The 27,920-nt window shown below is 51.5% G+C and overlaps 1 protein-coding gene across 1 annotated transcript; it reads right to left on the reverse strand.

The window, feature by feature from the left end:
• Positions 1-636: 636 nt before the first annotated feature.
• On the reverse strand, positions 637-27,484 carry CSNK2A2 (casein kinase 2 alpha 2). The gene is made up of 12 exons (XM_059481661.1): positions 27,272-27,484; positions 26,966-27,077; positions 16,094-16,195; positions 15,334-15,384; positions 9,280-9,339; positions 7,232-7,315; positions 6,316-6,426; positions 6,000-6,101; positions 5,586-5,686; positions 4,718-4,866; positions 4,437-4,530; positions 637-1,080 (listed from the first exon to the last, which is right to left on the reverse strand). The coding sequence occupies exons 1-11, from the start codon at positions 27,373-27,375 to the stop codon at positions 4,454-4,456; spliced, it is 1,053 nt and encodes a 350-aa protein (XP_059337644.1). The 5' UTR covers positions 27,376-27,484; the 3' UTR covers positions 637-1,080; positions 4,437-4,453.
• Between the last annotated feature and the right edge of the window lie 436 nt (positions 27,485-27,920).

A 27,920-nucleotide genomic window follows, 5' to 3' on the forward strand; every position in this document is an offset into this window, starting at 1 on the left:
TCCCCTGGGCAGCTTCAGTATAGGGGAAAAATATATGGGCAATGAAGGAATGGGACAACACAAGAGAAGTGACCATGTACAGTCATACAGAGTCCAGTGGTGGCTTTTAGACAGAATTTCAAGTGGTTCATTAATACCTAAGACCAGAGCCCAGCTTGGCTAACAACCATTATTGCAGGCAGACTTTCCTGAGCTCTGCCAGTGAAGGACCACATCTGAGAGGAACTCCTGCAGTGCAGTGGCCCTTGGGCAGGACCCCCAGGCTCAGAGCTTTGTGGTCATGATGCTGGGAAGGAGGAGGAGAACCTGAGCCCAAGAAAGAGGAAGAGATGCGAGCTCCAGTGGTTCACAGACAGAGCCATGTCCAAGACCTCTCAGGTTTGGAAAAAACAGGCACCAGCATTAGCACTCAGGCCACCACCCAGGCAGGCACCTTCAGAAGAGTGTGGGGGCCTAAGGAGGGAAAGGAGAAACACCTCCAAAGGTGGCAAGTGGCTCCTTTGCCTCTGCCCACACTGACTTTGTAGGATTTTCTCTTGCTTTCCTCACCCAGCCTGCCCTAGCTGGGCACAGGGAACAGCTCACTCTGCCAGCACTCTCCAGCTCCCTCCCCACTGAATACTCCTCCTTGCATGCTTCTTTTAAAACTTTTATTCAACAATATAGAATTCTTTTAATTATAGTATAGAACTGTCCATCACGATACTACATCCCCTGCAACCCCCATGTCCTGGAAGAGACAGGCACGAGCTGTCCAACCATGGTCCATCAGAGGTCGGGGGGGAACAGCCGGAACAGAGGAAGGAACGACTAACCAACAACTGCTTTGCACACCCTTCACATTTCCACGCTTTCTGGGTCAGGAAGAGCTCAACAAGGAAACAGAGGCAGAAGAACCTTTAACACTCGGAGGGAAGGGCTGCGGTCATGGCGAGGCGAGTGCCGTCCAGCCAGGCGTGCGCCCCGCTCTGAGCCCTGCCCGCGCCGCGCAGTCCGCCCGCCGTCGCTCTACCGCGCCGATGGGACGTTTGATTTGGTTCTCATTCTGCTTATGGAAAATTGGGAGCAACAGCATCGGACCTGAGGAGAGACGGGAGGAGGGAAGTGAGCGTCGCGGGGCACTGCCGGCTCCACATGGAGCTCCTCGGCTGGGCACGCTGCCCCCGGTCTGCCACCCCACCCCAGCCAGGCCCAGGCGCACCCTGCATGGCCCTCTGCACCTGGGGACAGCAGGGAACCTCAGCCTGCTTTGGAAGAGGAGAGAAGGGAAGGCAGAACTGAGAAAGGAAAGAGAGAGATGCAGTCCAGCAAAGCAGAACTGTCGCAGACAGCCAAAGACAAGTCTGGACTTTTTTCCCATGACCTGCTGTTTGGAGTTTCCCTCCACTACCACAAACACCTCCCACAATTCCACTAAAAGTGCCCATCATGCCCAGCACACTTGCAACAGACAAGCTGGCAAGGCTGCTTGCTGCATCCATTTCCTATTGCATCCCTCAGTGGCTGTGGGGCTCAGTTTTGAGCCTTTTCTCTTACAAGGCACTCAGCCAAACCCCTGTTGTACCTCTGCTAAAAAGCTGGAGCCAGGCCAGCTGAAAGGCCAAGAACATGCACTAGGACTCTCCTAACTTTTTCCAGGAGAAAGCAGATGAAAATGCAGGTTCCCCAGTCCTCTTAACTTCCTGGCTACAAAGCACTCTTCCCCAGCTCCTGGCTGTCCTTGCAGCCAAGAGAATGCTTTTCTAAGGTCCAGAGGAGAGAAGGATTTCCTGCTCTGAGTGCTGGAAGAGCCACTGGCTGCACAGATAAACTGGTGCAAGCTGCAGTTAAACATCCCCACTGCCCTGGGATCAGGAGACTCCACACCCTCCTCATTCCCAGACTACTCTTGCTCAGCTGCTGTTTCCCTCCAGGATGAATCTGTCACTGCTCATCCTACCCTAGAGCTGGGGTAGGGATGTGGGGAGATAAGGGGCAGGTTGTTCCAGCCTCTCTGCTTAATGCAGCCAGGGAAAACCATTTCAGTCTCTGGAAGAGCAACGCTCTTCCTCTGCTTGAGGGTACCAGGAAAGAATTCCTGACGTAGGTTTACAGAACAGACACTTCCCCAAGCAGCACCCTGACATTTCACCACCAGGTTCAGACACTGTCAGGCATTTATATGCAGCACACTCACACACAGTGGTCAACAGTGTTCACCTACCAAAGTTCCCCTACTCAACTCATTTTTCTTCTCCCCACCTCCTCTGCTTTGCCCCTCCAGAAGCTGGGAATGCCAACACACAAGAGCTGGAAAACAGACAAGCTTCTCCCATAGCAACTTGGACAGGCCATGAGAAACATCCACTTCTCAATGGAGCAATTCAATAGATATTTAAAATCAGTTCAAAACTTGATATTAAAACCCCAAACCAACCCTGCTGCTACTTGCACAGCGTAAAGAGCACAGGAGACCCCCCCAGCCCCTCAGGCCAGGCAGCCTGGAGGGTGGGCAGGTGGAAGGAGGGTTGGGAACACTCACCAACACTCACTGCCTTCAGCAGCCTCTGCAGGAGAGCAAATGCTAGCAAGGCCCTGCAGGATGGCAGCTGCTCCTCAGCCAGACACCCAGGACAGTCCCCAGGTGCAAGGAGACAGCTACTCCCTACTCAGCACATCTTTAGACCAAGCCATCCATGCAGGCTGAAAGCAGATGAGCAGAGGGGTGCACAGGTGGAGAACCCCAAGTTCCAGCTGTGCACTGGTGACCTGGTCTGACCCACCCGGTAACAGCAGTCAGGTCTGTCCCTCAGTGCAGCACAAGAGTTGAGCCCCACGCTGTGCCCAAACCCTCACAATCTGCCCCAGAGAAACTCTCAGGGCTGACAGCAGGAAAAACTGCAACCAAAGACTGAGAGATCCCAAAAAAAACACAGACAAGAGGGGCTGGAAGAGCCCACCGGCCCTCCTGGAGGAGACAAGGCCTCCAGCTCTCAGGCCTTCTGGCTATCCCATAGATTTGAGACGGCAGACGTTCAGACGTATAGATATTTATTGGTTTCAGTGAATTATACAAATGGATTGACCTGCTGTCGATGCCAATAGAACTTTATTGGAATATGGAATGTAAACAGATGTTTCAAATAGAAACATTGCAACCTTATAAAAAATTAACTATTTCAACAATGCCGCAGAAGGAAATTCTGTGTTTAGGTGCTGGTGGGAAAACACTATCTCCAGCGTCTAGGTTTGAGTGTCACCAGAACCACTTGATGAAGTTACACACAGAACAAGTAGAGGAGGCAACTGTGAATTGTGGGGCTATAAAGCCATCGAGGGATCTGATGAAAGAACCCATAAGACGAACCCCCCACCCCCCAACAGGATCGGCACCCCGGAATTCAACAAATGGCTGACTTTGTTCAAACACTGCGTGGGATCCCAAGGCCTGGACCAGGAGCTGCACAGCCCCCGCCCTGACGCCGCTGTTTGTGGATCCTCCCCCCTCCCTGTGCTCTCCTCCCCGGCCTCCTCTCCACTCCTCCATGCAGCGGTGCTGGATTGAACCGCTCCAGAGCTGTGCTCTGGCACAAGTCTGCGTCTGGCACGAATTCTCATGGGAGCCACGTCATGAGGTACGTGGTTGCACACCTATCACAAGAAATCTTGCAACACTGACTTTCCTGAGCTCGGTGGGAAAGTCTGGATAGTCCCTCCCCTCTCCTGCCACAAGAGCAGCCCTCACATTCACAAGTTTCCAAAGCAGGTCTATTGAGTTTCTTCTCAGAGCGAGCCTTTGTCAAACACACTGGAGGGGGGGATCTCCTCTCCCCAGCAACTCGGATCAGTGCCTTCGTTTTAATGCTCCAAACCAATCCCGAGATGCTGCTGGGTTTGTGGGTTGTTTTTTGTCAAACTCCCCCCCCCTCCCCCCCAACCACCCCGGCATTCACAATTGAAACTGGAATTCAAGGGCCAAATTCAAACCCAGAGTGAGCAGTCAAGACTTGGACCTCAAAACAGAGTTGCACCTGCTGACCCCCAGCCTGAATTTGGTTCATTCAGAGTCTACAAGTCAGAAAGGCAAGTTTAGAAAGAGGCATGCTAAGGGCTGATGGTGGAACGACCAATTTGTCCCCACCAGCATGGTGGGGAAGGCTGGACTGAGAAGGAAGAGAAGGATCCATAGAGATGTGAACCAGAATCAGTTGTGTGGAGCCCTGGGGATATCACTACATATTTAGCTCTTGCAAGACCATTTGCCCAGGGCTTTGGTACCACAGGGTTAGAGTTACATTAACCACAACCACCAGAGAGGAACTGAGGTTTAAGACCCCCCCCAAGGTTAGATTTCTGCCAAGTATAAAGGGGAGGGAAAGGAGGGGGGGGTCCTTGGTTCTTTTCCCTTCACTGTGTGACCGAAGGTTTTGCTTTTATTTGTAAACATCTTGAATTACCCGTCGTTTTCCAGTCCTCATCGTGCTGTTGTCATGCCACTGGAGAGCACAGCATTTTCTGAGCTGGGCTGGGACTGCTCCTTCACCACTGGATCTGCAGGAGACAGACCAGGCAGGAAAAGGAAACAGCATTTAATAAAGAGGAAGCTCCACCCAGGCAAATCCTTCCAGAGAAACTGCCCTGAAACCCCACAGAGCTGCTAAGGCTTTTGCAGAGTGGGGAGCCAAAATGTGCCCCCACAACTGCATCCCTGCTGGCCCCAGCTACTGCACAGACTCACAGAAATAGGGGTGATCCATGGCCTCCTTGGCAGTCAGCCTCTGTTGATGGTCATATCGCAGCAGCTTGTCCAGGAGGTCCAGGACTTCAGGACTGACCAGGTGCCTGTTCTCGCTGTGGATGAAGTTCTCCCAGCGCTTCCGGGAATGCCTGCAAAGGGCCAAAGGGACCAGCTGTCACTGCACAGCACTACCCCATGTCCCAGGGGCATCACCTGCCACCAGCCCCTTCTGACTGTAGGTGGCTGTGATAAACAGCCCACAGCTCTTCCTTGCACAAGCTACTGCCCAGCAAACACCTGCCAAAGGTGGAAAATCCTCTTCTTTATGTACACAATTATATGATCTCCTGTGCCAGGGAAGGTACAGCATTGTACATTCCCTTCTGTCTACAGGGACTAGACAACAGCATGTGGCAGGCAGGGTGACGTTCTTGGGACTAGAACTGATGTCTGGCTTGCCAGCCAGCCTCACAGAAGCTGTCCTCACTAATCCCAGCCTCACAGAAGCTGTCCTCACTATTCCATCCATTCCACTTGTCCTTTTCAGAAATCTCAACTGGAAGACTCTGAGCTGCTCAGCCCACACTTAACTTCAGTTTCTACATCTCCATGTAAAGGATGTGAACATGCAGGAGGGAGAAGAAATAGGGGATGGCACATGAATCATGGCAGACACAAAAGGAAAGAGTCTGCATTTCAGTGACTTCCCGAGATGGCATGAGCAGCTGGATGTGAAGCCTGCAAGCAGCACCGTTATCCCGAGGATCGAGCAGGCCTTTGCTGAGAGTGCCTCAAGGGTACAGACATGAGTTTATCTCCCTCTCTGTGCTTACAAGGAAAAAAAGCAGCATTTCACTTCTGCACTTACTGGCCCAGGATGTCATTGAAGTGTGGGTCCAGTTCTATGTGGTACTTCTTGAGATACCCATACAGCTCATCTGTGCCCAGGACCTTTGCGATGCGAACCAGCTGGAACAAAAGGCACGTTCAGAGAGCAGAAGGGCAGCCTAGCACTCTTCTGCAGAGGCAGAGATGCCCAAATCTAAGAGCCCTCCTTCTGGAAACATCCAGACAGAAGGAGTTTCTTCCTTGAAACTTGCTTTTGCAAGATGTGCAGAAAACAAGTTTCCTACACAAGGCAGCAAAATCAGAGATGGCTCAACCAAACATAGCAGCATCCTCCCAGCCTGGCAGCCCCATCCCCAGAGCCTCCCCACTGTACACACAGAGATGAACTGGGGACAAACTTTTCACAAAGTAAGCCAGGTAACAATGTTTTTACTTGGTCATAATTGTCCTGGCCGTGGAAGAAGGGCTCCTTTCGGAAGATCATGCTTGCCAGCATACAGCCTAAACTCCACATGTCTAAGCTGTAGTCATACATCTGAGGGAGAAAAGGAGAAGCTGTCAGAAAAGGCACACTCACCACAGCCTGGTTCCCCACAAGCACAGTCAGCCTCAGCCTTTGCACTTCACAGCCAGCCTCTCTCCAACCCAGGCAATGCCCTGACAGGCAAAACCAGACAACCCAAAGGTGGCTGAAGTGCAGCCACAAGTGTTATCACTGGACAGACAGCAAGGAGGAGATAGACTCTTACTTGGTAGTCCACAAGGAGCTCTGGTCCTTTGAAGTACCTAGAGGCCACACGGACATTGTATTCCTGAGCTGGGTGGTAGAACTCGGCCAGACCCCAGTCTATGAGCCGCAGCTGGGAGGGCAAGAGAGACACAGAGTCACCAGCCAGGCACGAGGAGCCACTGGCCAAACCTCAATCCCCTGCTGCAAGGGTGGAGCCCAGGGTGGAGGGAGCCCTCTGTGGAGATGCTCTCAGCAGTTCTCTGATCAGGTTTTCCCTTTCCCCTAACATCAGCTGGTGGGGCAAAGCCCAGCTTAGACAGCTCCAATGCCTTTTGATTTTACCAGCACCACCAGGTCCTTGAGTACTAAGGAACAGGCAAAAGTCTCATCCCACTGTTTAGAAGGGCTGGGCTGAAGGCAGTGTTGATTTTACCTGGGGACTGAGAGGAGAAGATGGGGCAGGAGGGGCTCAGCACATCCCCACAGCTGCAGGGATGGACAACATGCTTACTAGGGATGGACTCCAGTAAGAGATTCCCTTCCTTACACACCTTGCCTTGCCTGTGCAGCCACTGCTGACTGACAGAGAGAGACCTGTGGACCACCAACTGGTGCCTTGACACAAATTCCAGGTCCCTGGGGGAGGCACACACAGCACTCAAGTACCATGATGGGATAGGCCCCTGTGCTGCCCATTTCCTGTGGCCTAACCAGCACACCCCAGCAGTGAGGGAGCCATGGACTCCACTGAGGTGCTTCCCTGTGGGACTTTGACCATCTCCTGATGCTGGCACAGGTGGAGGGGAGCCAGTAAAGAAAGGTTACAGAGGTTTGTGCAGGTTAGAGGGGTATCTGCCAGGGCTATGGATACAGAGGCAGCAGAGTTTCCAGTTCCCCTGGAAAACCCCTGCTTGTAAGCCCTGGTGTCACAGTACCTTTTTCTGTTGGTGGTCTATCATGACGTTGTGGGGTTTGACATCCCTGTGCATGATTCCCATGCTGTGACAGTAATCCAGGGCCTGGCAGACACACACACACACACATTAGACATGGCTGTAACCATGGGCACAGCACTACCAATGAAACAGTTCTCAGCCAGAAGCAAGAGTTCACAGGAAGTGCCACAACCCTGGCACATGAAATGAGCAGTTTCAGCTCTTATGTTGCACATGATAAAGTGACAAGCTGGCAACAAGACTGTGTGGACCTTGTGCCCTACTGCAGTCACAGGTGTTCCCTGAGTTCCCTGCACAGTTGTTGAGGAACACAATGCAGAGAGGTGTCCCATCTGGGTATCCCTGTGCTTCCTAGGTCAGGCTCTCTCCCTAGCAAGAGAATGATTCCTACATGCATGCAGTTTTATGGCCTTCCACTGAGGCTTTCCACTTGTGTCCCAAAACACACTCAAGTTAGAAAGTCACCTCTGCCCTGCTGATTTAAGCCAAAGTGCACTTAAAATAGGCAGGTGAAAGCACATGAGGGAGAGCAAAGCTGCTTCAAGCTTGTAGGCAAGAGCACATATAAGCTCCCCAGCTCCATGACCTTGCACCACTTGCCCCCCCAGCGCAGCTGTTCCCTTGAGCAAAGGGGTGAGAATGTTGTTTTCTCATCTCCAAGGGGAGGGAGATCCATCCATCAACATCTATCAGATGCTGTGGCATCTCCAGCAGCACAGAAAGAGGGTACAGCTTGTAGTCATTCAATACCCAAGACACCAGTGCCAGGGAAGCAATGCTGTCCTTGGGCCTGTGCCACAGAGGGAAGCAAGGAGGCAACAGCTTCATCCCAGCAGAGAACAGCCCTGCTGTGACACATGGCTTCACAGGACTCACACACACTGTGCTCCTGGATCTCCAGTCCAGGAGATCTCTAACAGGTTACACAAACTGCCTCCAGGGATGACGCTCTTCTAGTGTCTTGTGTGTGTCTTCTAGTGTCTTGTGTCTCAAGTATCATCTCAACTTCATCACCCCTCCCATCCCAGTCCCAGGCTGCCTCAGGCTCACTCCCACACCCCGCAGGAAGGTCCTGCCCTTGCAGACAGGTGGGCAAGCATGGGGCTGAAGAGAAGAAAGCCTCCCTTGAGCCCACTGGATGTGTTTCAGGAATTCTCTTTCAATCATCATGTCCTGGAGCACAAAGGGCTTTCCTAGCCTGTCCCACTCATTTCCAGACAATGGGAGCTGCAAAGAGCCAGCCCAGAAGTGCCAAGGCCCTGAGCCAGCCAAGCTGCTCCAGCAGGTTAGCCCTGGGATGGGTCCAAGCTGTCAGCTCTCCCTTGTGCCTCCCCTGCCCTGCAGCTGGAGACCCCCAAGAGCCAGAGCAGCACACCCCACAGACCTGCCATGGCTCCTGGAGGGAAGTTCCATGGGGAAGTGCAAGCTAGGCTCGTGAAGGGGAGGTATTCAGGGCACTCCTCACCTTTCATCAAAGGGGCAAGGAAAGCTTTGGCTGGGAGGTGTCAAAGGAAAATCCTGATGCTACATCTAACAGCTGGCATAACTACTGGGCAGAATTCACCTTCAGGGGTTGCATTTGAATACTGCAGCAGGGGAAAGCCTGGAGCTGCCAATCCCTCTCTTCTACTCTCCCTAGCATCACAGCTCCCCAGCCCTGCCTTGAGGGCCTTGTCCTGGCTCTGGCTGTTTTTCTGGGAGTTGATTTTCCTCACAGCAGCCCAATGACAGTGCAAGAGTCATAGAGAGACCAAGCACAGCTCTGCCTGGTGACATAACCACAAACACTTCAGACCTCAGAGCATCACAGACTGTTTGGAGGTGACCAAAGGCCCCCAGTTTGGCTGCAATATCTCACAGCAACAACCAGGTAACCTGATCTCTTCCCAAACCTTCCCAGGTTATGAGACTTGGATTCTGCCCTGAACACAAGAGAAGTAACTTAGCAACAGTGCCCCAAGAGCCCCACTACTGCCACCCTCGTTCCTGGTCTCCCCATCCAGACTGTCATGTGCAATGCCACTCACCTTAAGCAGCTCATACATATAAAACCGAATATCAAAGTCTGTCAGGATCTGGTACAGTTGCTGAAACAGATTTGGGGAGGGAGGAAAAAAAAAGAGAAAATAAATACTCCAGATTTGGATTAGTTTAATTTCCTGAACCCCATCTGCTTCCAGGCATTGACCCATTTCAGGTTCCCTATGAATGCCACCATTCCTGAGGGCTCTCCTGATCTCAAACCAGCCAGGAAATCTAGAAAGGATGCAAGAGCTCCTGTGAAATGCTACTGGCATCATTCAGACTTGTCACAACTTTCCAGCAGGAGATGTCTGGCTGTCTGTCCAAGGGGAACAGAGCTCTGGAGGAGGCACAGACAATTGTGCCTTTTTTTCTGTTGTCAAGTAACTGTGATGAATTTGTATGCCAGCACTGACAACAGCATTCAAAGAAGGTGGGCTGGGAACACATGGAAGGTGTTCAGGTGTTCAGGGTGTGACAGGGAGAGGAAAACATCAATTTAAAGGAGAATGGGGTTGGGAGGCACAAAGAGAGCCAGGGGCCACAGGGCTCTATCCTCTCCTCTATCCCAGGGTAAAGGCTAATGCAACTGAAGAGCACAGGAATGCTGGTAGGACCAAGGGGAGCACAACTCAAGTTGTGGGGAAGTGCTCACTGCCACCACTCTCCTCTCCTGTGTCCTGCAGCAGCTCATGTGGAGGTGACAGAGCTCCAGGGGCACTTTAATCTGCCCTGTGCCACCAGCACCATCACAGGAAAACTCATCTTCCTGCTGCTCCCACACCAGGACACAGCTGGCCCAAAATTTGCCTTCTGCTCTCTATCTGTCACTGGCTGTGGAGTCAGTCCAACCTTGTTGAGCTGTCCTCTCTCCCAGGGAAAGCAAGGCAAGATGCCAGGCAGGGCAAGGAAGGACACTCACAGGGCAGCAGTGGGACCAGACCTCTCTGGCCTTTCTTACAAACAAGGATCATCTCACAGCTCAGACAAATCACCAATTGCATCAGCACTGGAGCCCGCTGTCCATCACAGGCACCACTTGGCAGCTTCAGGAAAAATCCCAGAGCAAGGGATTGAAATTCACATTCCAAAGAAGCAGCTCTGGCCCTGGATCCCTTCCAGGCCCATGCTGAGATCCTCAGGATCCTGCCTTACTGAGGGCCATCTGCAAAGAGCCCCCATCCAGCCCCAAAATCAGAAATCATCTGACAATATACAAGTGTCACTTACACACACAGAGCTTTAACAGCCTCCAGGACACAACTGCATTGTATTCTCGTGAGCTGGGATGATCCTAATGCTTTGGAGCAACCCAGTGAAGCAAACAAGTGAGCAGAGAGCAAAAAAGACATAGCCACAAGCTACAGAGCCATAGCAGGGATGGATTTCCTGACTTGTGCACAACTGATGCAGGACACAGGGCCAGAAGAGGACAGCTGAGTCCTTCCAGGTCTGTTTAAATGGCTTCCTAAGTTACAAACACTGTGAGAAATGTGTAAAACATGTCCTTCTGGCATTCACTGCCCTGTTTGACTTCACCTGGCAACACCAATGCACCTGGGGCAGGAGGAGGGCAGGAAAGGCAGTGGCATTACCAGTCTAGACCTCATTTTCCCTATTCCCTGGCTCTCTGCCTATTGCTGCCTGGAAGTGAGAAGGGAGGGGATGGAAGGGAGGTCACCAATGTCTTCTCAGACCTGCAGTGCTGCTGCTTCTCTGGCTCATGGCCTTTGGCACTGGACCATGATAAGCCCAAACACTGTTGGGCAAACAGCATTCAACAGATTTCCCTGGGAGAGCTGCCTGTGAAACCCAGCCCCTGTGACCTCTGGCAGTGCCAAGGCCAGCAGTGCCCAGCTCTGCTCAGCACAGGGAACAGCCCCTGCAGGAGCCTGCTCACCCTGCAGGCAGCCCATGAATGCAGACAGCTCTGAAGGACAGAGCCAAGGCTTCCACTGCAAGTGGCTCCTGCACAGGCAGCTGCCTCAAGCAGGCTTTGACAGAGGGCTCCAAATCCCCTTTGCCCGGCCTAGCAGGGCAGGACAGCCATCCCCTTTGCAGACAAGCCCATCTCAAACATCTGCTCAGCACTCAAGATCCCATGAGGCCTCAGAGATCTGGGCTGGTCTCCTTTCTCCATACAGAGCACCAGGAAAGGCCAAACCCACCCACAGGCAGCCACTACCCCTCTCCAGCTTTTGGTGGTGTTCTGGCACACATCACAGAAAAATCATAAACCAATCCTGTTTGTGCCTGAGGAAGCAGAGACACACTTCCCCCAGCATGGGGCTGACAGGAGTTAAATGCTCATTCCTCTCCCTTGAGTGAGCAACACAGCTGGCTACGTGCAGGGAGCAGCATCTGCAGAGCAACAGAGTGGCTGTGAGGAGACACACTGCTTTGGGGTGCAGGGTAGCAGCAGAAACAAAAGAAAAAAAAAAAGGAAAACAGTTCCCAAAGCATCCAGCCTTGGCAGGCACACAAGGGAGGAGAATCTTTTCTACTTCTGCATTGCTTATGCAGGACAACAACCATTCTTTTAAACAAACCCTAGATGTACAAGGATAAAACCCATGCACACATTTCCCTCACAGCAACTGGGCCTGAAAAATCACCAAAATGCAGGTGAGGGGGAAGACTTGACTCAAAAGCCCACCATACCCACAGCTCCAGCAGGCAGAACATCCTGGAGCAACCCTCCATTGCTCACCTTTCTTACCCATCTCATCTTCAGCTCCACACCTGCTAGAGCAAACCCAAGCAAGAACTGCTCCTTGAGACCTGTCTGTTCCCCTGTGCCTCTTTGGGGCAATGACAGGCACAGAACCAGCTACAGAACACATGACAGCTGCCAGTGGCTGAAGTGCACATGTCTCATTTCTAGTTTGAAACCAATTAGCAAAAGACATTTAATTTCACTGATGGCTCCTCAGTTGCATGTGGCTCTGCAGTGCAGCTTTCATTTAAGGCAAATTGCTGTGGGGAGCTTGAATGCTCTCAGATGACAAGTAATGCAGCAGGTCTGAGGAGAAACACTAACCCTGTACACAAGCTGCTGTGCTCACACAGCAGAATACAGAATACAGATCCAGCCTGGCTCCAGCTCATCCTCCTGGCAAGTGCTGCCACTTCCAGAAGGGAGCAGACAGGTAATTTAAGAAAATGTAATCAGCTCTGGGGAGGTATCACCTAAGTCTCCTGTTTATTCTCATCATTTAAGAATAGTGAAATAAAAGCTTGTGCTTCTGATTTGGGATCTTGGATGCCACAGAACTGCAGCTCTGCCCAGGCACAGAGAGCTGAGGAAATCCAGCAGCCACTTCCATGGTGCACTGACATGAACAATGTTCTGCCATTTGAACAGGCAAAGGGGTCAAAGTATTAGCATCAAAGCAAAAAAAAAATGCTGGAGGAAAAGGAACTTCCAGAAAGGAGACAATTGAGCAGACATCCAAGTTTGTGAGCAATTACTGCCAACAGGACAGAGAAAAATGAAAGCCTGTGGAGTGGTCAGCAACCACCTGCTACCTGCAAGCACCATGAGCTGAGGCCTCCCAGCCCTCCTCACAGGAGAAGGTCAGCCAGGACTGCCAACACTGCAGCTGCATTGCCCCTCCAGGGCTGCCAGCAGCTGGGGGTCACAGCCCTGGGAACCCCTCACACACCCTGAAGGGGATCTGCCCCTTCATGAGTGCTGCTGAATCCAGATGCCAACACAGAGATGGGCACATCAGCCACAGCCACATCCAGACAAAGAGAAGAGACCCTGGATTAGCTCCTGTGGCACTTAACTCCAGCAGAACTTGGCTGCCCAGGGAGGTAAGGACTATGGAGCAGGGGGACAATGACTGGGTGCTCTCCAGCTACTTCACATGTGGAAGCACAGAGCAAGCTGAGACCAACACAAGTGGTCTCACATACTCTGTACTCTCTGCTTGGCACTTCAGAGCAAGGGAAGAGACATCTTGGGAGTTTCTACGTAGAAGAAGACACCCACAGGCACCCTCAGTAGAAGCAGCCCTATAATCTGCAATTAGCTGCAGCCCCAAAAACCTACTCAAACAGGCAGACAGCTCATGGGAGTGAAGCATCAAACAACCCACACACCCCATACACAGCTAGGGAAATTCAGGTTACAAATAAGCTCTGAACACAAGAAGCCACACTGCATGCCCTGGGGACACACTTGCATTCCCAAGACAAGTTATTCCTGCCTTGTACCAATCAGCATCAAAAGCATCAATACTTTCTGTCCTGGATTTGTACAGCTGTGAATTTGGACTTCCCCAAGGAGCAAGGCTTTCTCCCAGGAGTCTACAGAAGTCTGCTGCAAGCTGATGTGGTTGTTTCTAATGCAACAGGCAGAGCTGAGCACTGTCACTTGTGCAGTGCCAGTCCAATGTCCTCAGTGCTGCAGCAGTGCCCAGCCTGGCTCTCCATGTGCCCAGGATGGCCAAAGGACCATGGACTCCAAGCCCCAAGGTACTGCTGAACACTCCATGGACACATTTCAGTTTCTGGGGGATATCCTTGAGGATAATTTTTTTCCCCTAAGGACATGTCAGAGTGGTGTAATCACATTTTGACTTGGAAACACACAGAGCAATCCTCAGCAAGGTGTACCAGTGCCTGAGCTTATCTCAAGACATGTATTAAAAATAAAAATCAATGAAATAATTAAAAGGTCTCTAAGGAGAAAGTTAAAAACTTGTAGGAGCAGCATTCCCAGGAGGCTGTGGGTCACAGAAGCACAGGGGCACATTCCCAACACAGAGGCACTGGCACAGCCCAGCTGATGTCAACAAAGCCCAGGCAAACCAAACCTGCTTTAATTAGCCCTGAAAGGTCACCACAGAGCACTCCTCTCATGGCTGTTTACTTGATGGAGACAACACTCCTCTCCCCACCCAGAGCTGTCAGGGCAGATGCTGCTGCAAGTTGCTGTTATTGTGGCTCCTGCAGTTATCTCTACGTGAGATTAAACAGCACTCAGAACTCACTGCAGCATGGCTGCAGCTCTGCCCACATACACACATCCCACCTGGCAGCATCCTGCTCAGCAGCCCACCTCACAGGGACACAAACTATGTCACAAACTATGTTAGCTGCCCCTCAGCATGCAGGGCTGCAGGAGCTGGTCTGTGAGCCAGCTGCCTCCTTTATAACAAACACCAGCCCAAGATCCTTCTTTGGGTGTTTGGCACATCTGCTTCTTACAAAACCTGTACCTACATGATGATCTGGGACAGAAAGGAAGAAAAAAACACCATCCCATAACATGGAATGAAAGAGATCCCTGAATGGAGCAGGAGGGATGACTGCTGGCTTTCCAATGGCAACTGCTCAATTAATTCTCCACCACTGACTTAGTGATTTAGGGTAAAGGCTCACATGGGGGAAGCAAAGATACCATTAAGATAGGTGTGGCTGCTAATTACAGATCCCTTTTGTCTGGAAGCATTTTGTAGCTGCAGTCTGACAGAAGGACCCTCATTTTGGGAACAGTAATATCCCTGGGAGTCCCCAGACATCAGAAGAGCCAGGGAAAATGCTACAGCCTCAGACAAGGAAATAAAGCTCTTAAGATGTATTCAAAAATGTTCAACCCCTCACAACCAGGCAGTGGGACATGAGCTCTCCAGCCTCTGCCACCCCACAGTCCCAGGTCTGAAGGATTCCAGAATAAATCAGAATAAATAAATCAGAATAAATAAACGTGACCAACTCCATAAACTGCACTGCTGTAAACAGGGCACTTCAGCTCAGGGATTAACTTGGGCTGAATATATAGCACAGCAGTGATTACTAAATTGAGAAGGGAGCAAGAATATCTAACCTGTTCACCTTACTCCTCAGAGCTGGGACATTCAGCACACAAATCTTTTATGCCTTTTCATCCAGAGCCCATTAACAGGTTTCTGATTTACATGGAGAAAGAAAAGTGAAGCTGACAATTGTGAAAACTCTAAATTGCCCCCACAGCTCTTGAGGATTATATGAAAATCACAGCATTTTACACAAATGGGAAGCCTCCCTCCTCTACCCTCAGGCAAACTCACCTTAAAATCTGTGTTATTGATGTACTCAAACACCAAAGCAGGGGTCTTTGACTGCAAGAGAGAAAAAGTCATGGTTTAAAATACACACTTGACCTTTCTTTAGCTACAAGAGACCTGAGAAAGCCTTTGCTTCCTGCCCAGCCCTCACTAGGGAGAGCAAGGTGGGAGCAGGACATGGCAAGTGCAGCCCTGCTCACACCCCACACTCTGAGCACCAACTCAGCATTCTGGCCAGCACTGCTCCCCCTCGCCATGGAGCAGGGAGAGCACTGGGCAAGGCAAAACCTGTCACCAGGAGCTGAGGCCTCCCAGGAGAGAGGTCAGCCAGGACTGTGACACTGCAGCAGGATTTCCTCTCCAGGGCTGCCAGCAGGCTGGGAGTCACAGCCCTGAGCCAGCTGCCAGGCACAGAGAGCTCCCCAGGAATGGGGGAACTGTGGCACTGCAGACCATGGCACGAGCACTGGTCACTGGGTAGGACAGCAACCAGAAGGATTAAAGGGCTTAATATCCAGTTGCCCTAGCTGGTACTTAGGTTACAGATGCCAGGCAGAAGGTTACAGGCTCTGCTTTCTTACAGAAAATTTGTAGGACTTCAAAACTTTCCCCCATCAGCTGGGGCAACTCACAAAAGACACAGAAGGGGTGTTGAGGAGTCTGGGGAATGTTCAAAGGAAGAGGAGCCCACCAAACCAACCAGCCTGTGCCTCCAGCTGGTGGGAAGGCAATCCCAGCACACCTCCCCAACACAGGCACCTACCACTGGATCCTTGACAGTGTCAATCAGATTAATGATGTTGGTGCCACCACGGAGATTCTCCAGAATCTTAACCTCGCGTTTTATCTTCTTTTTCTTCACTGGCTTAAATAGACAAAAGAAATTAGAAGTGAGAGTCCTTCCAGAAATTAACACTGATTTCTGCCACTGATTTTGACTGGAACACATCACCTCCCCTCCTTTCTCTGTTCCCACCCTCACATGGGAACATTTTTAGCACCAAAGAGGAGACAGACACTTTGCATGAGCTAGGATTTCCCTCTCATCCATAAAACCTTTCAATGCATCAGGGGGACAATCAAACCACTCCAGACAAACAGGACTGTGACTCCAGTAACTGTGGTTAGAAGTGCCTTGGACTGCTGTGTGGTAACCTCAGCATACTGATTCATGCTGTGCACTCAGAGTCACAGGACAAGCATGGTGGACCCAGCTCTGCTTTGTTTACCAGCACTAACCAGTCTTTCACTTTTCAGCCTGTTTCCCAATGAGTACTTGAATCCCATGAAGCAATAACCTGAGAGTCTTCAGCACCAAGATTACTTGTAAGCTCAGACACTGCTGTGCCTCACTTGCAACCACCTCAAATGCACAGAGCCAACTACACTGCATGTCACTGCATCCATAACCATGATTATTTTTAAAGCCTAAAGACATTTTAAACAGTTCTGACTCCTCCTCTCATCTGCTCAGTCTCAGGAGCCCTCTTTGCAAAGTAAGCTTTCCTCTAGACATCCCCCTGTGGAGAGTGACAAAGAACAGCTGCTCCCAAGGCAGAGGCTCAGTGCCTGGGCTGGCTTTTACACTCTGCTGATCCAGTGGTTCACTTCAATGCTAATGAACGTTTCTGTAACTCATCCACTCCCAGCACAACCCCAGCTCTGTGCCTGCTGGAAATGAAAGGCAGTTTAGAGCAGATAAGAGGTGAGACTCTTTAATGAGCCTTGGCTATTGACCAGTGTGGGCAGCAGCAGCTGCAAGTCACCAAGTCTAGCAGTCCTTCATTCCACAGCTGGAACATCCCCTCCTGCCCCACCAGTACCACTAAAAAGAACTGCAGAGACATCTTGCAGGGACTGGTAAAGCCCTTTGCTAGCAAAGGCCCATCTCTGAGGCTGCTGATGAAAGTACTCCTCTCCAGACTTTGAGCTTTCTAAAACATTCATCATCTGGCACTGAATCTGGTATGTGTGGAGGGGTGTGATGAGGAATGGCAAAGGTATGAGGCACCTTTCCAAAGTAACACACTTAGCAGATGTCTGTGTGAAGGACAAGGAGCCACAGGAGCTCAGCAGCTCATGCTCACCACCTCACCTCTGCCACAGCCTCCACTTCTATGACGGCCACAGAATGCTGATGGTACAACTCATACTCCCCTTACAGGCAAATCCAAGGCAATTCCTGTTTTCAGACCCCTGGCAGAAATGTATGAGCAGACAGGAGAAGGAACAGAAGGTTTTGTATAGTGGGAAAATATGGCATTTATGTAAGTGATAAAATATGCTGTATTTCCAGGCTCTTCAGGTGGCTGAAACCTTCAGATTCGAATACTGCTCTTCTCCTCTTGCAAGTTAAAAGGCATGAGCTAGACTTTAAAGCCAAAAGATGAGAATCTCAGCCTGAAGCAAAGTGCCAAAAATAACACCAATGCCAGCACAGGGAGCGTCAGCACCTCACAAAGCCACTGTGGAAAATGGCAGCAAGGCCACTGCAGCTGTCAGAGCTGAGTGATGCTGGGCAGGAACTGCTGGGGAGTGGGACCCACAGCCCCAGGGCAGCATCAGAGAATGCTGGAGCTCCTGGAGCTTGGAGAAAGGGAGAATCAGCCAGAGCAGGGGCATGTAAACCAGCAAGAGTGAGGGAACCTGAGAGGAGGATGCTTCATTAGGAACGAATTTAATTGATGTCAGCACGGAGACAGACACCGCCCTTGTGTCACCCACATGCACAGATCTTACCAGAAGGCCAAGATGGAATTAGAGGATGTAATTTGGTTACTCTGCTTGTCCAGTGAGGCAGATGCACACACAAGCTGTTTTCCAAGGAACTTCAAAGAGGAATTGAGGCACTGATATCCTGAAGGTGCTCCCTGAATGGCCTGGCTATGACAGACATGCCTTCCAGCCTCTCTGCTGCAGCACTTGCACCTGTCTGGGAGCTGAAACAGACCCTGAACACAGCCAAGAGAACCCAAAGCCCACTCTGAAACACCTTTTTCTTTGTACTGTAGTTATTTCAGGGGCCTTTTGCATCAGCTAGGCAGGGGAGGATATCCCTCCATCCCTCCAAGATTCCCTTTTCTCCTTTCACAGCAACCACTGCTCCCACTGGGGCAGGAGCTGTTGTCTTCCACACTTTCTTTGACCTTGTCTTCCACATGTTTCTTTGACCTTTTGCAGGATGGAAAAATAATGTTCTGTGTTATCTCCATCAGAAATCTACCCTTACCCACCACACACTAAAACACTAGAGCAGACAAAATCAGTGACTTGTAGAAAAAAGGAGAGAAGAAAGTTGGTCTTTTTTAAATGAAATGCCTGCAGATAATCACCACCAGCAGCATCTCTGATATCACCAAGGGAAGACACTTGGGTGAACACTGTCTCAGCAAGAGGGAGAGTTAAAAGCCACTCACTGTTTGCACATTTTCCTGCTAAGCTGCAGGACTGCAGAGCTCAGGCCAGGCTGGCCACACCATCCCCACATCAGCTGTGAGCTGGGACCAGGACCCCACCAGCCTCCAGGCAGGGCTGGGAGGCTCTGCATCCTCAGACACACTCAGAGTGGGGTTTTCCACCACTAAGTAAACAAGGATGAGGCAAAAGAAATGCCATTGGCTGAAGTCATTTCAGAGGAAAAGCTATTGCCCAGGAGTGTCCTCAGAGACAGCAATGGGGGGAACAGTTTCCCCATTTCAGTGGTGACTGCAGGCCTGCACCCCATCCTGCACAGCTTCCACCTACCCAGCCTCACACCACCTCCCACCCACAGGTCCCACACCACTGCTGCAAACACCATGTGCTATCCAAGGGCACATCACTGGGGCTCCTTTTTTGCCCAGTAACCCATTCCAAGCCCAAGCTCTTGCATCCCGTGAAACAATAAGTCAAGTCAAATCAAGCAAGTCAAACCCCTTGGTGCAAACCACTCCAGCACATGGCCAGCACTGCACTGGGGGTAACTGTTCAAACCAGAGAAACTTTGCTGCCTTCCCTCATGTCCCAGAGCCCAGCAGAGCTGAAACTACAGGCTGGCAGCAGCATTTCAGCCACACACCAGGATTAAGTCTGGGTTGCTACAACTGTCTCTGAGAGTCACCCGATCTGTCTCTCCAAGGATGTTGACTCCAAACACACATGGATTAAATGTGAACTGAAGCTATTATGGCCTCCAACCATCTGCCTCTCCCAGCAGGGATAGCTTCTAAAACACCAGCCCTTGCAGCCAGAGTATTTTTAACAATACTCATTTTAAGGCTATTTTATTAAACCAGGCTATGAACAGCAGCATTTCAGGTTGTGCTTCCTACACAGGCCAGTCCTCCTGCACAGGGAGGGGGATTTCCAGCAGAGGAAAGGAGCAGGCACCTCAACAAAATTAACTGCTCCTGAGTTTGATCTGCCTGTGTTTGCAAGGCAATGTTTTCCACAGGTACAGCCTCCACCTCCATCTGTTCCCACGCCAGAGGTATTTCAAAGCTTTCCTCCCTGCTGGGAATTCTCTAGTGACCAGTATGGGTCAAACCCTTCCCTCTGGAGGGGGCTCCAACACAGTCCCTCTGCTCTGTGCAAACACCTACTTGTGTGAAATCTGTACAAACTTGACAGCTTGGAGACTTCTGTCGCATTTGGTTGGAATTGGCCAACCAGTGCAAAAACTCCTGGGGGGAGGAGGGGGAGAAAGGCTGACAGACAGCAGGATTGCGTAAGACTCGTTTCCATAGGAAACCAGGCTAAAAGACATGTCTCACTTTAACCGTGTCTACACTGGGAGGGGTTTCATTACTTCAACTGCATCAGTACCCTTAGAACAACATTACTGTCTAGCACAAGCCAGTTTTCCAGTTTCCCAGAAAACTGCTTCCTTCCTCAGGCAAACTGGAAGTGAGGTGGCTGTGGAGACAAAACATGCAGCTCACTGTGAGTGCCCAGAGCAGAGGGACAATATCACTTCCAGCCACAGGAGGATGGTGTCTGTCCTCAGCCACCTCTCCTTGGGTGGCTGCAGGATTCCCACCCTACCACCCAAATGGATAAAGATGCTTCAATTCCCTTGAAAGGCAGAAGAGGGAGTGACAGTGACCAGAGCTATCCCAACTCTCTTTGCCCAAAGTCTGGGGAGCATCATGCAAAGCTATCCCTCTGCACAGGTGAAAAATGCCACACAATAAGCTTTGCAGTCAGGGAGATCCTGATCCAAAACCACCTTTTTGTGACCAAGAGAACAGATCCTGGGTCATTTCCCACAGGATCATGCAAACTTGTAAGCAGGGAAGGAGTCCAGCTGCAGTAAACACCAGCTGGGAGAATTAACATTGTTTGCTAAAATAAACCTTTAAATAAAGGACTGCAACCATCACTTCCTGTCTAGAGTGAATAAATGACTGCCTGGCTAAACATCTTTTCTGCTTGGTTTCTAGAGCAAAGGGAGAACACTGTTCTGTCAGATGCTCCAGTTCCAGCCTTCCCCAACAACCTGGGAAGGCATTCCTTGAATTCAAGCAAAGAGAGAAATCAGATTTGATACCCAAAATTCTCTACGCATTTTCTCGCTGTGAAAGAAAAGCAGTGACCAGGAAGGCATGTGAAATACGAGTTAAGTCCAAAGCATAAAAATCATTTTCCATTAGCCCAGAGCAGGCAGCCTGGCAGTGCACACATGCTGCCAGCTGAGGAGCACACGTGCTGCTCTGAAGGAATCCCAGAAGGTGCTGGGCTTTGCCCAGCAGGTGCTCTGAAACAAAACTGGGGTTAGCACAGCAGGAAAGAAGGTTTAGCAGTCAAAAGATACAAATCCATGAGAAACTAAAGTGATGTATTCCACCACCCCATTAAAAAAAATCAATTATTTGCTCACCAAGCCTGAATAGCCTGGAAATACAACGATGCTTCCAGTGAACAAGCAGGGAGATGTGAACACACAATGTCCAGGACCAGTGAAAGGCTCCAGCAGCATCCCTGTCACAGGCTTTGAACATTTCAAAGCTGGCACTAGAAGCTCATTTGTCTCTAGCAAGTATTATCAAAAGGATCACAATAATCGGCCTATAAAGCCCAACACCAATTGCTCAATAGGAAAACTGGCTTCAGAGCAGCTCTGCTTATTTTGCCAGACATCAGCTGGGAAACCAAATAATTGTTTTCCAAAGAGCTACAAAATCGAGGAGCCCACTTATGTTAACATTCTGTTGGTTGTTTGCATTTTACCACTTCCATTGTGGAAATTCAAACTTTTGTGAGCTGCTCTTGAATTTTAGAAAAGAGCGGGAAACCATACCTTGAAAGTACAAAAGTACTATTGCTTTTTTAGTTAAATAAAATATACTTAAGTTTGGTAGAATATCCCAGCATGTATTCTGAAGGCAGTTTCATTATTTCCTTCAGCATCCTTTTCATTCCAACAAGGCACACCCCAAACCAGCCCTCCCGGGGCTTCAGAACTGCCCATGATACATCAAGAATTCTGCAATCAACTAAACGTGAGACACATGAGGACCAAGCCCTGATCCCCACCACCACCATTCCATAGGATGGAAATCTTCCTTCAGGCCCTGCAAACAGACACAAGGCTGTATCTCACCCTTCTCCACGTGGGAGCTGCAGCTTTGCAGCTCATCAGTTCTTTGGTGTTACACCACCACCAGGAGAGTCACCAGCTGCATCTCCAGGCCTCTGAAGGCACCCAGTGCTGTCCCAGTTGGTCTCAGCTCTCACAAGGCTGGGCTCCAGCAGCCAACTCTGCCAAGCTCATTGTGGGCAACTGGTGTTTGAAAGAGCAGAGCTGTGTGCCCATCTCTCTTGCAAAAGGGCTCATTTCAAGACTGCCAGAGGAGGAAGTGGGCCAGGGGGAGCTGATTCAGTGCATGCAAATGCAGGAGGAGCAAGAGACACAGAGTTAGCAGGAGCAGACATTGAACGGCTTTGGTGGAAGGTCACTGATGCAGTCAAAAGCTCCAGCCTGAGGGACCAACAGCAGCCAATCCTATTTCCCTGTGCAATCCCTCCTGCACAGCAGCATGAGGGTTATTTCAGCCACCCTCTAGAACAAGCTGATGTATGTGGGCTCTAAAGCTTGTAGAGACAGAAGAAAAGTTGGCAGAGCCACCATCCCAACTTGGTTCTCTAGCTGGAGTGATAACTGAGTTCAGCACTGGCAGGATCTTCCAAGAGTGCCTGGTATAAGGAGCAGCTCTGGAGGGTTCACACAGCCCAAATGGGGGAACAGGGGAAAAACAAAGCCAAACAAGCAAGAATGCACTTGTGAAACCATGTACATGGTTGAAATTTCCAGTGCATGGACTCAGCACAGAGGGACAAAAGCCACCAAAGGAGAAAAAGGTTATTTCATCACTGCTGCAGGACCTCCATCTCACTGGTCCCTCTCCTTGCATCTGCATTCTTCCCCTACCTCCAGCCATGTTGTGCCTATGCAGAGTAACCACACTAGGACACAAACCAGCCTCTTTTTGATGGGTTTAATGCTTTGCAGGCAGGCAGAGCATACATGGACACACAGGGGCATCACAAAAGCAGGATGACTCCTGATTCCTGTAGAGACCTGCCAACATGGATGCTGTAATCTCCACCCCCATGGAGGGGTGCAGTAGGGATGGAGGCAGTACAGGAGACTGGGAGGTGAAGGACACACCTACACAGGTGGTACAGCCAGCACTCAGCACTAACTGCAGGTAACTCCTTACAAGAGCATCATTCTCACTACATGGTATCACCTGTAGCAGTTACAAGCAATGTGGAAAGTCAGCCTTGGGCTTTTAGAGTGGCAGCTTGCAACACTGTTCACATCCTCCAAGAACAGTTACCCCAGAACAGAGGATTCACTTGAAAGGCATGCAGGGAGACATTCTGGAGCTGCATTAGCAGAAAAACAAAATGAGAAGCTCATCAAAGAGACAGCACAGACTGACCTCAGTGCTCCATCAAAAACTTCTGTGTGGTAAGATGTGGAAGAGGAGAGCTGTGCTTCAGATACCTGCATTGCATGTAGACAACACAGGACTCACTGGCAACAAGGATGCCTTAAAGTTCCTTTGGACAGACTGAGGAATGTCAGGCCCCATCCTGGGAGTCAAACCTTAGCATCAGATTTAAGCACGACATGAAAACACGTACAGAACACTTTCACACACTCCCCCTTCCTGACGTGGGCTGCCCCAAGGCAGGCAGGAGGCAGGGCCACAGCTGTGCCCAGGCCAGGCAGATCAAAGAGCAGACAGGAACCTCCAGCACCAGTGAGGGAGTGTGGAGCAGAGCTGCTGGCTCACTCCATGCTAACCTGAGGGGCAGGAAGGTCAGTACAGTGCAGTCCCCACACTTCAGAACTTCTCACTCTTTGCTCCCTGCGTACACTGAAAAGGGAGGGAGTTGTCCTCTGCCTCAGTGCTCAAGATAAAAGCTTCTGGAGGACTTTGGGCAGGGGGTGTCTTGTGTGGCAAACCAGGCTCCTGCCCCACTGCTTTGCACACACCATCCTACACAGTGCATCCTGATGTCCTGCTGCAGTGGAGTGAGAAGCAACCTACTTGCTTGATTTGCCTTTTTAAAAAAGAACTGCAAAATATTCCCAGGAAAAGTGACATTAAGAGCATCATATTTGTAAGGCCCTTGATCCAGAAAATGGTAATGTCAAAGTCATTTGCATGATCTTAATTCTCTTCCTTTGCTGATACATGTTATGACCACAACTAACAACATCCCATTTCCCTGCAGGATATGCCTGGTGCTGCACTTGGGGCAGCAGAACTGAAAGGAAATGCTGGGTGCTGGCCAGGGAAACAGGACACCTTGCTTTGGGGAAGTCCAAAAGGCAGAGAGCACTGTGGTACCAACCAGAGCCCTCAGCTCCTGGTCTTGTCCAAAGCTGAAGTCTTCATGGAGCACTTACAAACCAGGCAAGTGGCTGCCCTGAGGCAGAGCAGTTATCTCCCTCATGCAGCCCTAAACCAGGAGCCATGCTCTCGTCTCAGCTTTGTTGAGGCTAAGGGACTTGCCCAAAGTCACACAGGAAATCTCTGTGGCTCAGTTCTGCATCAAAGGGTGATAAAATTTCCTGACCTCTGTGGAGGATGGTACAAGATGTTCAGGTAGTACAACACCAAAGCAGGGGAAGTACTTGCTATGTGCTAGCTGGAGCTCAGTAGGGACAAGCTGCTTCAAAGAGCAAAGGCCAGGAAGAATCACCAGTGACTTCCCATGAAGCTGAGATATCAAGACAGTAACTCCTGCTAAAACTCCCTCTAACACCTATAGTGTGTACTCTCAAAAATGTTAAAGAGAAAGGAGCAACTGTGTTAAAGAGTTGCATCCATTGCCCAACCATGGTACTTCCCTTTCACCCATCCCTGCACCACACAAAAACCTGAAGACTTTTGGTTGCATTTCTCATCTCACAGAATCCAAATTTTTCCCCAGTTAGGAGGAACAGAGATACCCAGCCCTTTTGCCCCTTTGCCAAGGCTCCCCTGTAGATAGATGCAATTACATTCACAATTAAGTTTTGAGCCTAGTTACAGGAAACCAGAGGCACTTTCCACAGATCAGAGTGATGCTATTGCCACACTTCACAGGTTTTCATAATGTACACAACGTGGTGCTCTGAAACTCCCTTTTCACTGACCCACTTTCCACTGAGGAGAAAGTTCATCTTTATTTATCTGGACCTTCTGCTTTTCCTTGCTCACTCACAGGAATGCTGTCTGCATGTTAATGCAAGTGGGGAGGGCCAGGGGAAGCAGTGGCAACACCAACCACTTCATATCTGGGACAACCCAGTCTCCTGCTTGCAGGGCATTAAGGCAACACATTCAGGCCCCAAGGAGGAGCACCCAGCTGCCCTGAGATGACTCCTGCCAGCTACTCAGTGTCCAGGGCTGACAGGCTCCCCAGCTGTGACAGAGTTCAGCTGCCACGGGCAGGGCAGCATCACTCCAGGGGAGGCTCTTTGGGCTGGGAAGAGGCAGGAGCAGGGATTCTGATGACTTTCCCTGCAGCCTCCACTCAGCCTTGTGGTGCCTTTCCATGTGGGACAAGATCTAGGATTTCAATAAACCACAGCAGTCCCAAAGAGGCCATCAGGGGCTCCAGAGCAGCATGCACAAGTGTGCAGTTTCCCCAGGCCAGCCACAAGGCATCTTGCTGTAAAATCCAGCTCTGCACTTGCCACTTGTGACCACTGTCTCGCAGCAAAAACTTCTGCCTGCATCTGCTTTAAAAAAGACAAAACCCCAAACCACAGAAAGCATCCAAAGGAGGGGGAGCATGCCAGAGGAACCTGGCTTGGCAAGGACACATGAACCTCACCACTCTGCCCTGATGTCAGGCTCAGCCACAGAGGCTCTCCCCAACAGCTCACCTGGGCACCTCCTTGCCCACAGCCAAAGCTGGGGTTTGTGTGCCTCCTCCCAGAGGCAGATGGAAGATCACACCTTTCCCAGGAGTGCTGGCTGGACAAACCACGACAAGTTCCTTGGGAAACCAATGCAGATCTCAAGGAAGCAGGCACAGAGAGAGTGGGAATGTCAGCAGAGACAGCCAGACATGCTGTCCCAGTGGATCCAGGGAATGCCTTAAGGCTACAGCCCTGCAGAGATGCATGTCCTGGAAAGCTGCTCTTCTCAGTGGCTGCAGGGGCACACTGAGCTCAGAACCCCCTGCACACTGTGGAGGAGTGTGTGCCCAAATTCTTAGGACACCCATGGTCAGACACTGGCTCCCACGTGCTCTTGGGGAACAAGTGACAAGTGTCGCTGGTCCAACAAGTGACAGCCACAAGTGTCAGCCAAGCCAGAACCAAACACACTGCAACTCTAACCTTTCATCTCTGTCTTAACTCCCCTACCTGACCTGAGATCACCAACACAGAGTGCTGCTAGTTAGCCCAGCTCGCTGCGAGCTGTTGCTTCAGTGTTCAACACTGTGAGACATGCCCTGCAGTGTACAACCTGTGCACAGCCATCCCAAACTACAACCTCCCAGTGCTGCACAGGTCCCCACAGCCCAACCCCACCAGGGTCAACACACCAGCACACAGGTCACCAACACTGCCAAACTTTGGTAGTTCTCCTTGAGTCTCCTCAAGCTTCCATAGTGTTTGTAGTCTGGCTGTGATGAAGTTATTTTTCTCATCAGATCCTCTAAAGGACTGAATATAAAATATTGGTGTTTTTTTAACCGCTGAGCATCCCACAGCCTGGCTCTGAAAAGGCCACATGCCGGCTGTCTAGAGATTAACAGAGGGATTCTCCCCTCCAGGCTTCACATTCCTGTTGAAATGGCAGTCCCTGGGCTGTTTTAGACAGGCATTGCCAGACACGATTTGCCAAACACAGGCAGAACACGAAACGCTGTTCAAATGTCAGGACTCAGAGCTCTCCCCCACCAGAGGAACTCTCAGCCCTGAGCTACCCTGGACAAGGAGGGGTGGAGACATCAAAACATCGCTACAGCACGCAAGGCACCAAATCCATTTCCAAACACACCATCCCGATGTCCTTAACGAGAAAAGAGGAGTTTTGGGGTGAAGAAAGAGATCCAACAGTTCTTTGGCCCTGCCAACCCAGCTCCTCTCTCCCTCGCTCCCAGCCACCACAAGCCCCTACATCATCAACGGGATACTCACCTTGAGGATCTTCACCACGACCCTCTCGTTGTTGGTGATGTTGATGGCCTCAAAGACCTCGCTGTACTTCCCTCGGCCGAGCTTTCGAACCAGCTGGTAGTCGTCCTGGTTGCTGCGGGCACCAAGAGGAGAGAGGCGGCGGTGGGGGAAGAGTGGATAACGAACGGGGCAGCGGGCCGGGCAGCGGGGTCCCCTCCCAGCCCCCCGGGACAGCCCAGCCCAGCCCGGCACGGGGGATCGGGAACCCTCCCCACGGGCTGAGGCCCTCCCGCGGCAGGGAGGGCGGGTCCCCGCATGGCGCTTTACCCCCAGCTCGGGACGTGCGCCTCGTAGTCCCAGTACTCGCGGCTCCTCAGGCTGTTCACCTCCGCGTACACCCGCGCCCGGCTGCCGGCGGCCGGGCCGGGCATGGCGGCGCCGGGCGGCGGCTGCAGCAGGAGGAGGAGGAGGGCGCGGGGCCGGCGCGGGAGGCCGGCGAGGCGGGGCGCGGCGCGCAGGAGGGCGGCGGCGGCGGGCGGCAGGGCCAGGCCGGAGCGGGGCCGGGGCGGGGCGGGGCCGGCCCGGGGGCGGCGGGCGCGGGGCCCGCGGAGCTGCCGAGGCCCGGGCCCGGTGCCGGCGGCTGCAGGCGGGGCCGCCCCGAGCGCCGCGCAGCCAACCCGGAAACGGCGCCGCCGCCGCCGCACCCGCCCAGCGCCGCGCAGCGCCCCCCGGCGGCGCGGAGGTCCGGACCCTCGGCGGCTTCCGCCATCGCGCCCGCCCTTCGGGCGCCGGGTCCCGCCGCATGAACCTCGCGTCCTCTGTCACCTGTCCCGGGTCACCGCCCCGCCACAGCCTGACACCCCTCTGCAGCCGTGTCACCCGCCCAGCCTCCTCTTGCCCGCGCCATCGCAGCCTGCCACTCCCGCGCCGCTCCCTCACACCGCTGCAGGCACTGTCACCTCTGCCACCCTCACCT

Source organism: Ammospiza nelsoni, chromosome 13 (genome assembly GCF_027579445.1).
Source record: "Ammospiza nelsoni isolate bAmmNel1 chromosome 13, bAmmNel1.pri, whole genome shotgun sequence".
In the NCBI taxonomy this organism is placed as follows: domain Eukaryota; kingdom Metazoa; phylum Chordata; class Aves; order Passeriformes; family Passerellidae; genus Ammospiza; species Ammospiza nelsoni.

Excerpts from the sequence above, each read along its gene's own strand:
- CSNK2A2 (XM_059481661.1), bottom strand. The coding sequence starts at position 27,375 with ATGCCCGGCCCGGCCGCCGGCAGCCGGGCGCGGGTGTACGCGGAGGTG. Across the intron at positions 6,102-6,315 it reads AGCTCCTTGTGGACTACCAA|ATGTATGACTACAGCTTAGA; the intron begins GTAAGAGTCTAT and ends TTTCTCCCTCAG. Across the intron at positions 4,531-4,717 it reads CATGGATCACCCCTATTTCT|ATCCAGTGGTGAAGGAGCAG; the intron begins GTGAGTCTGTGC and ends TGTCTCCTGCAG.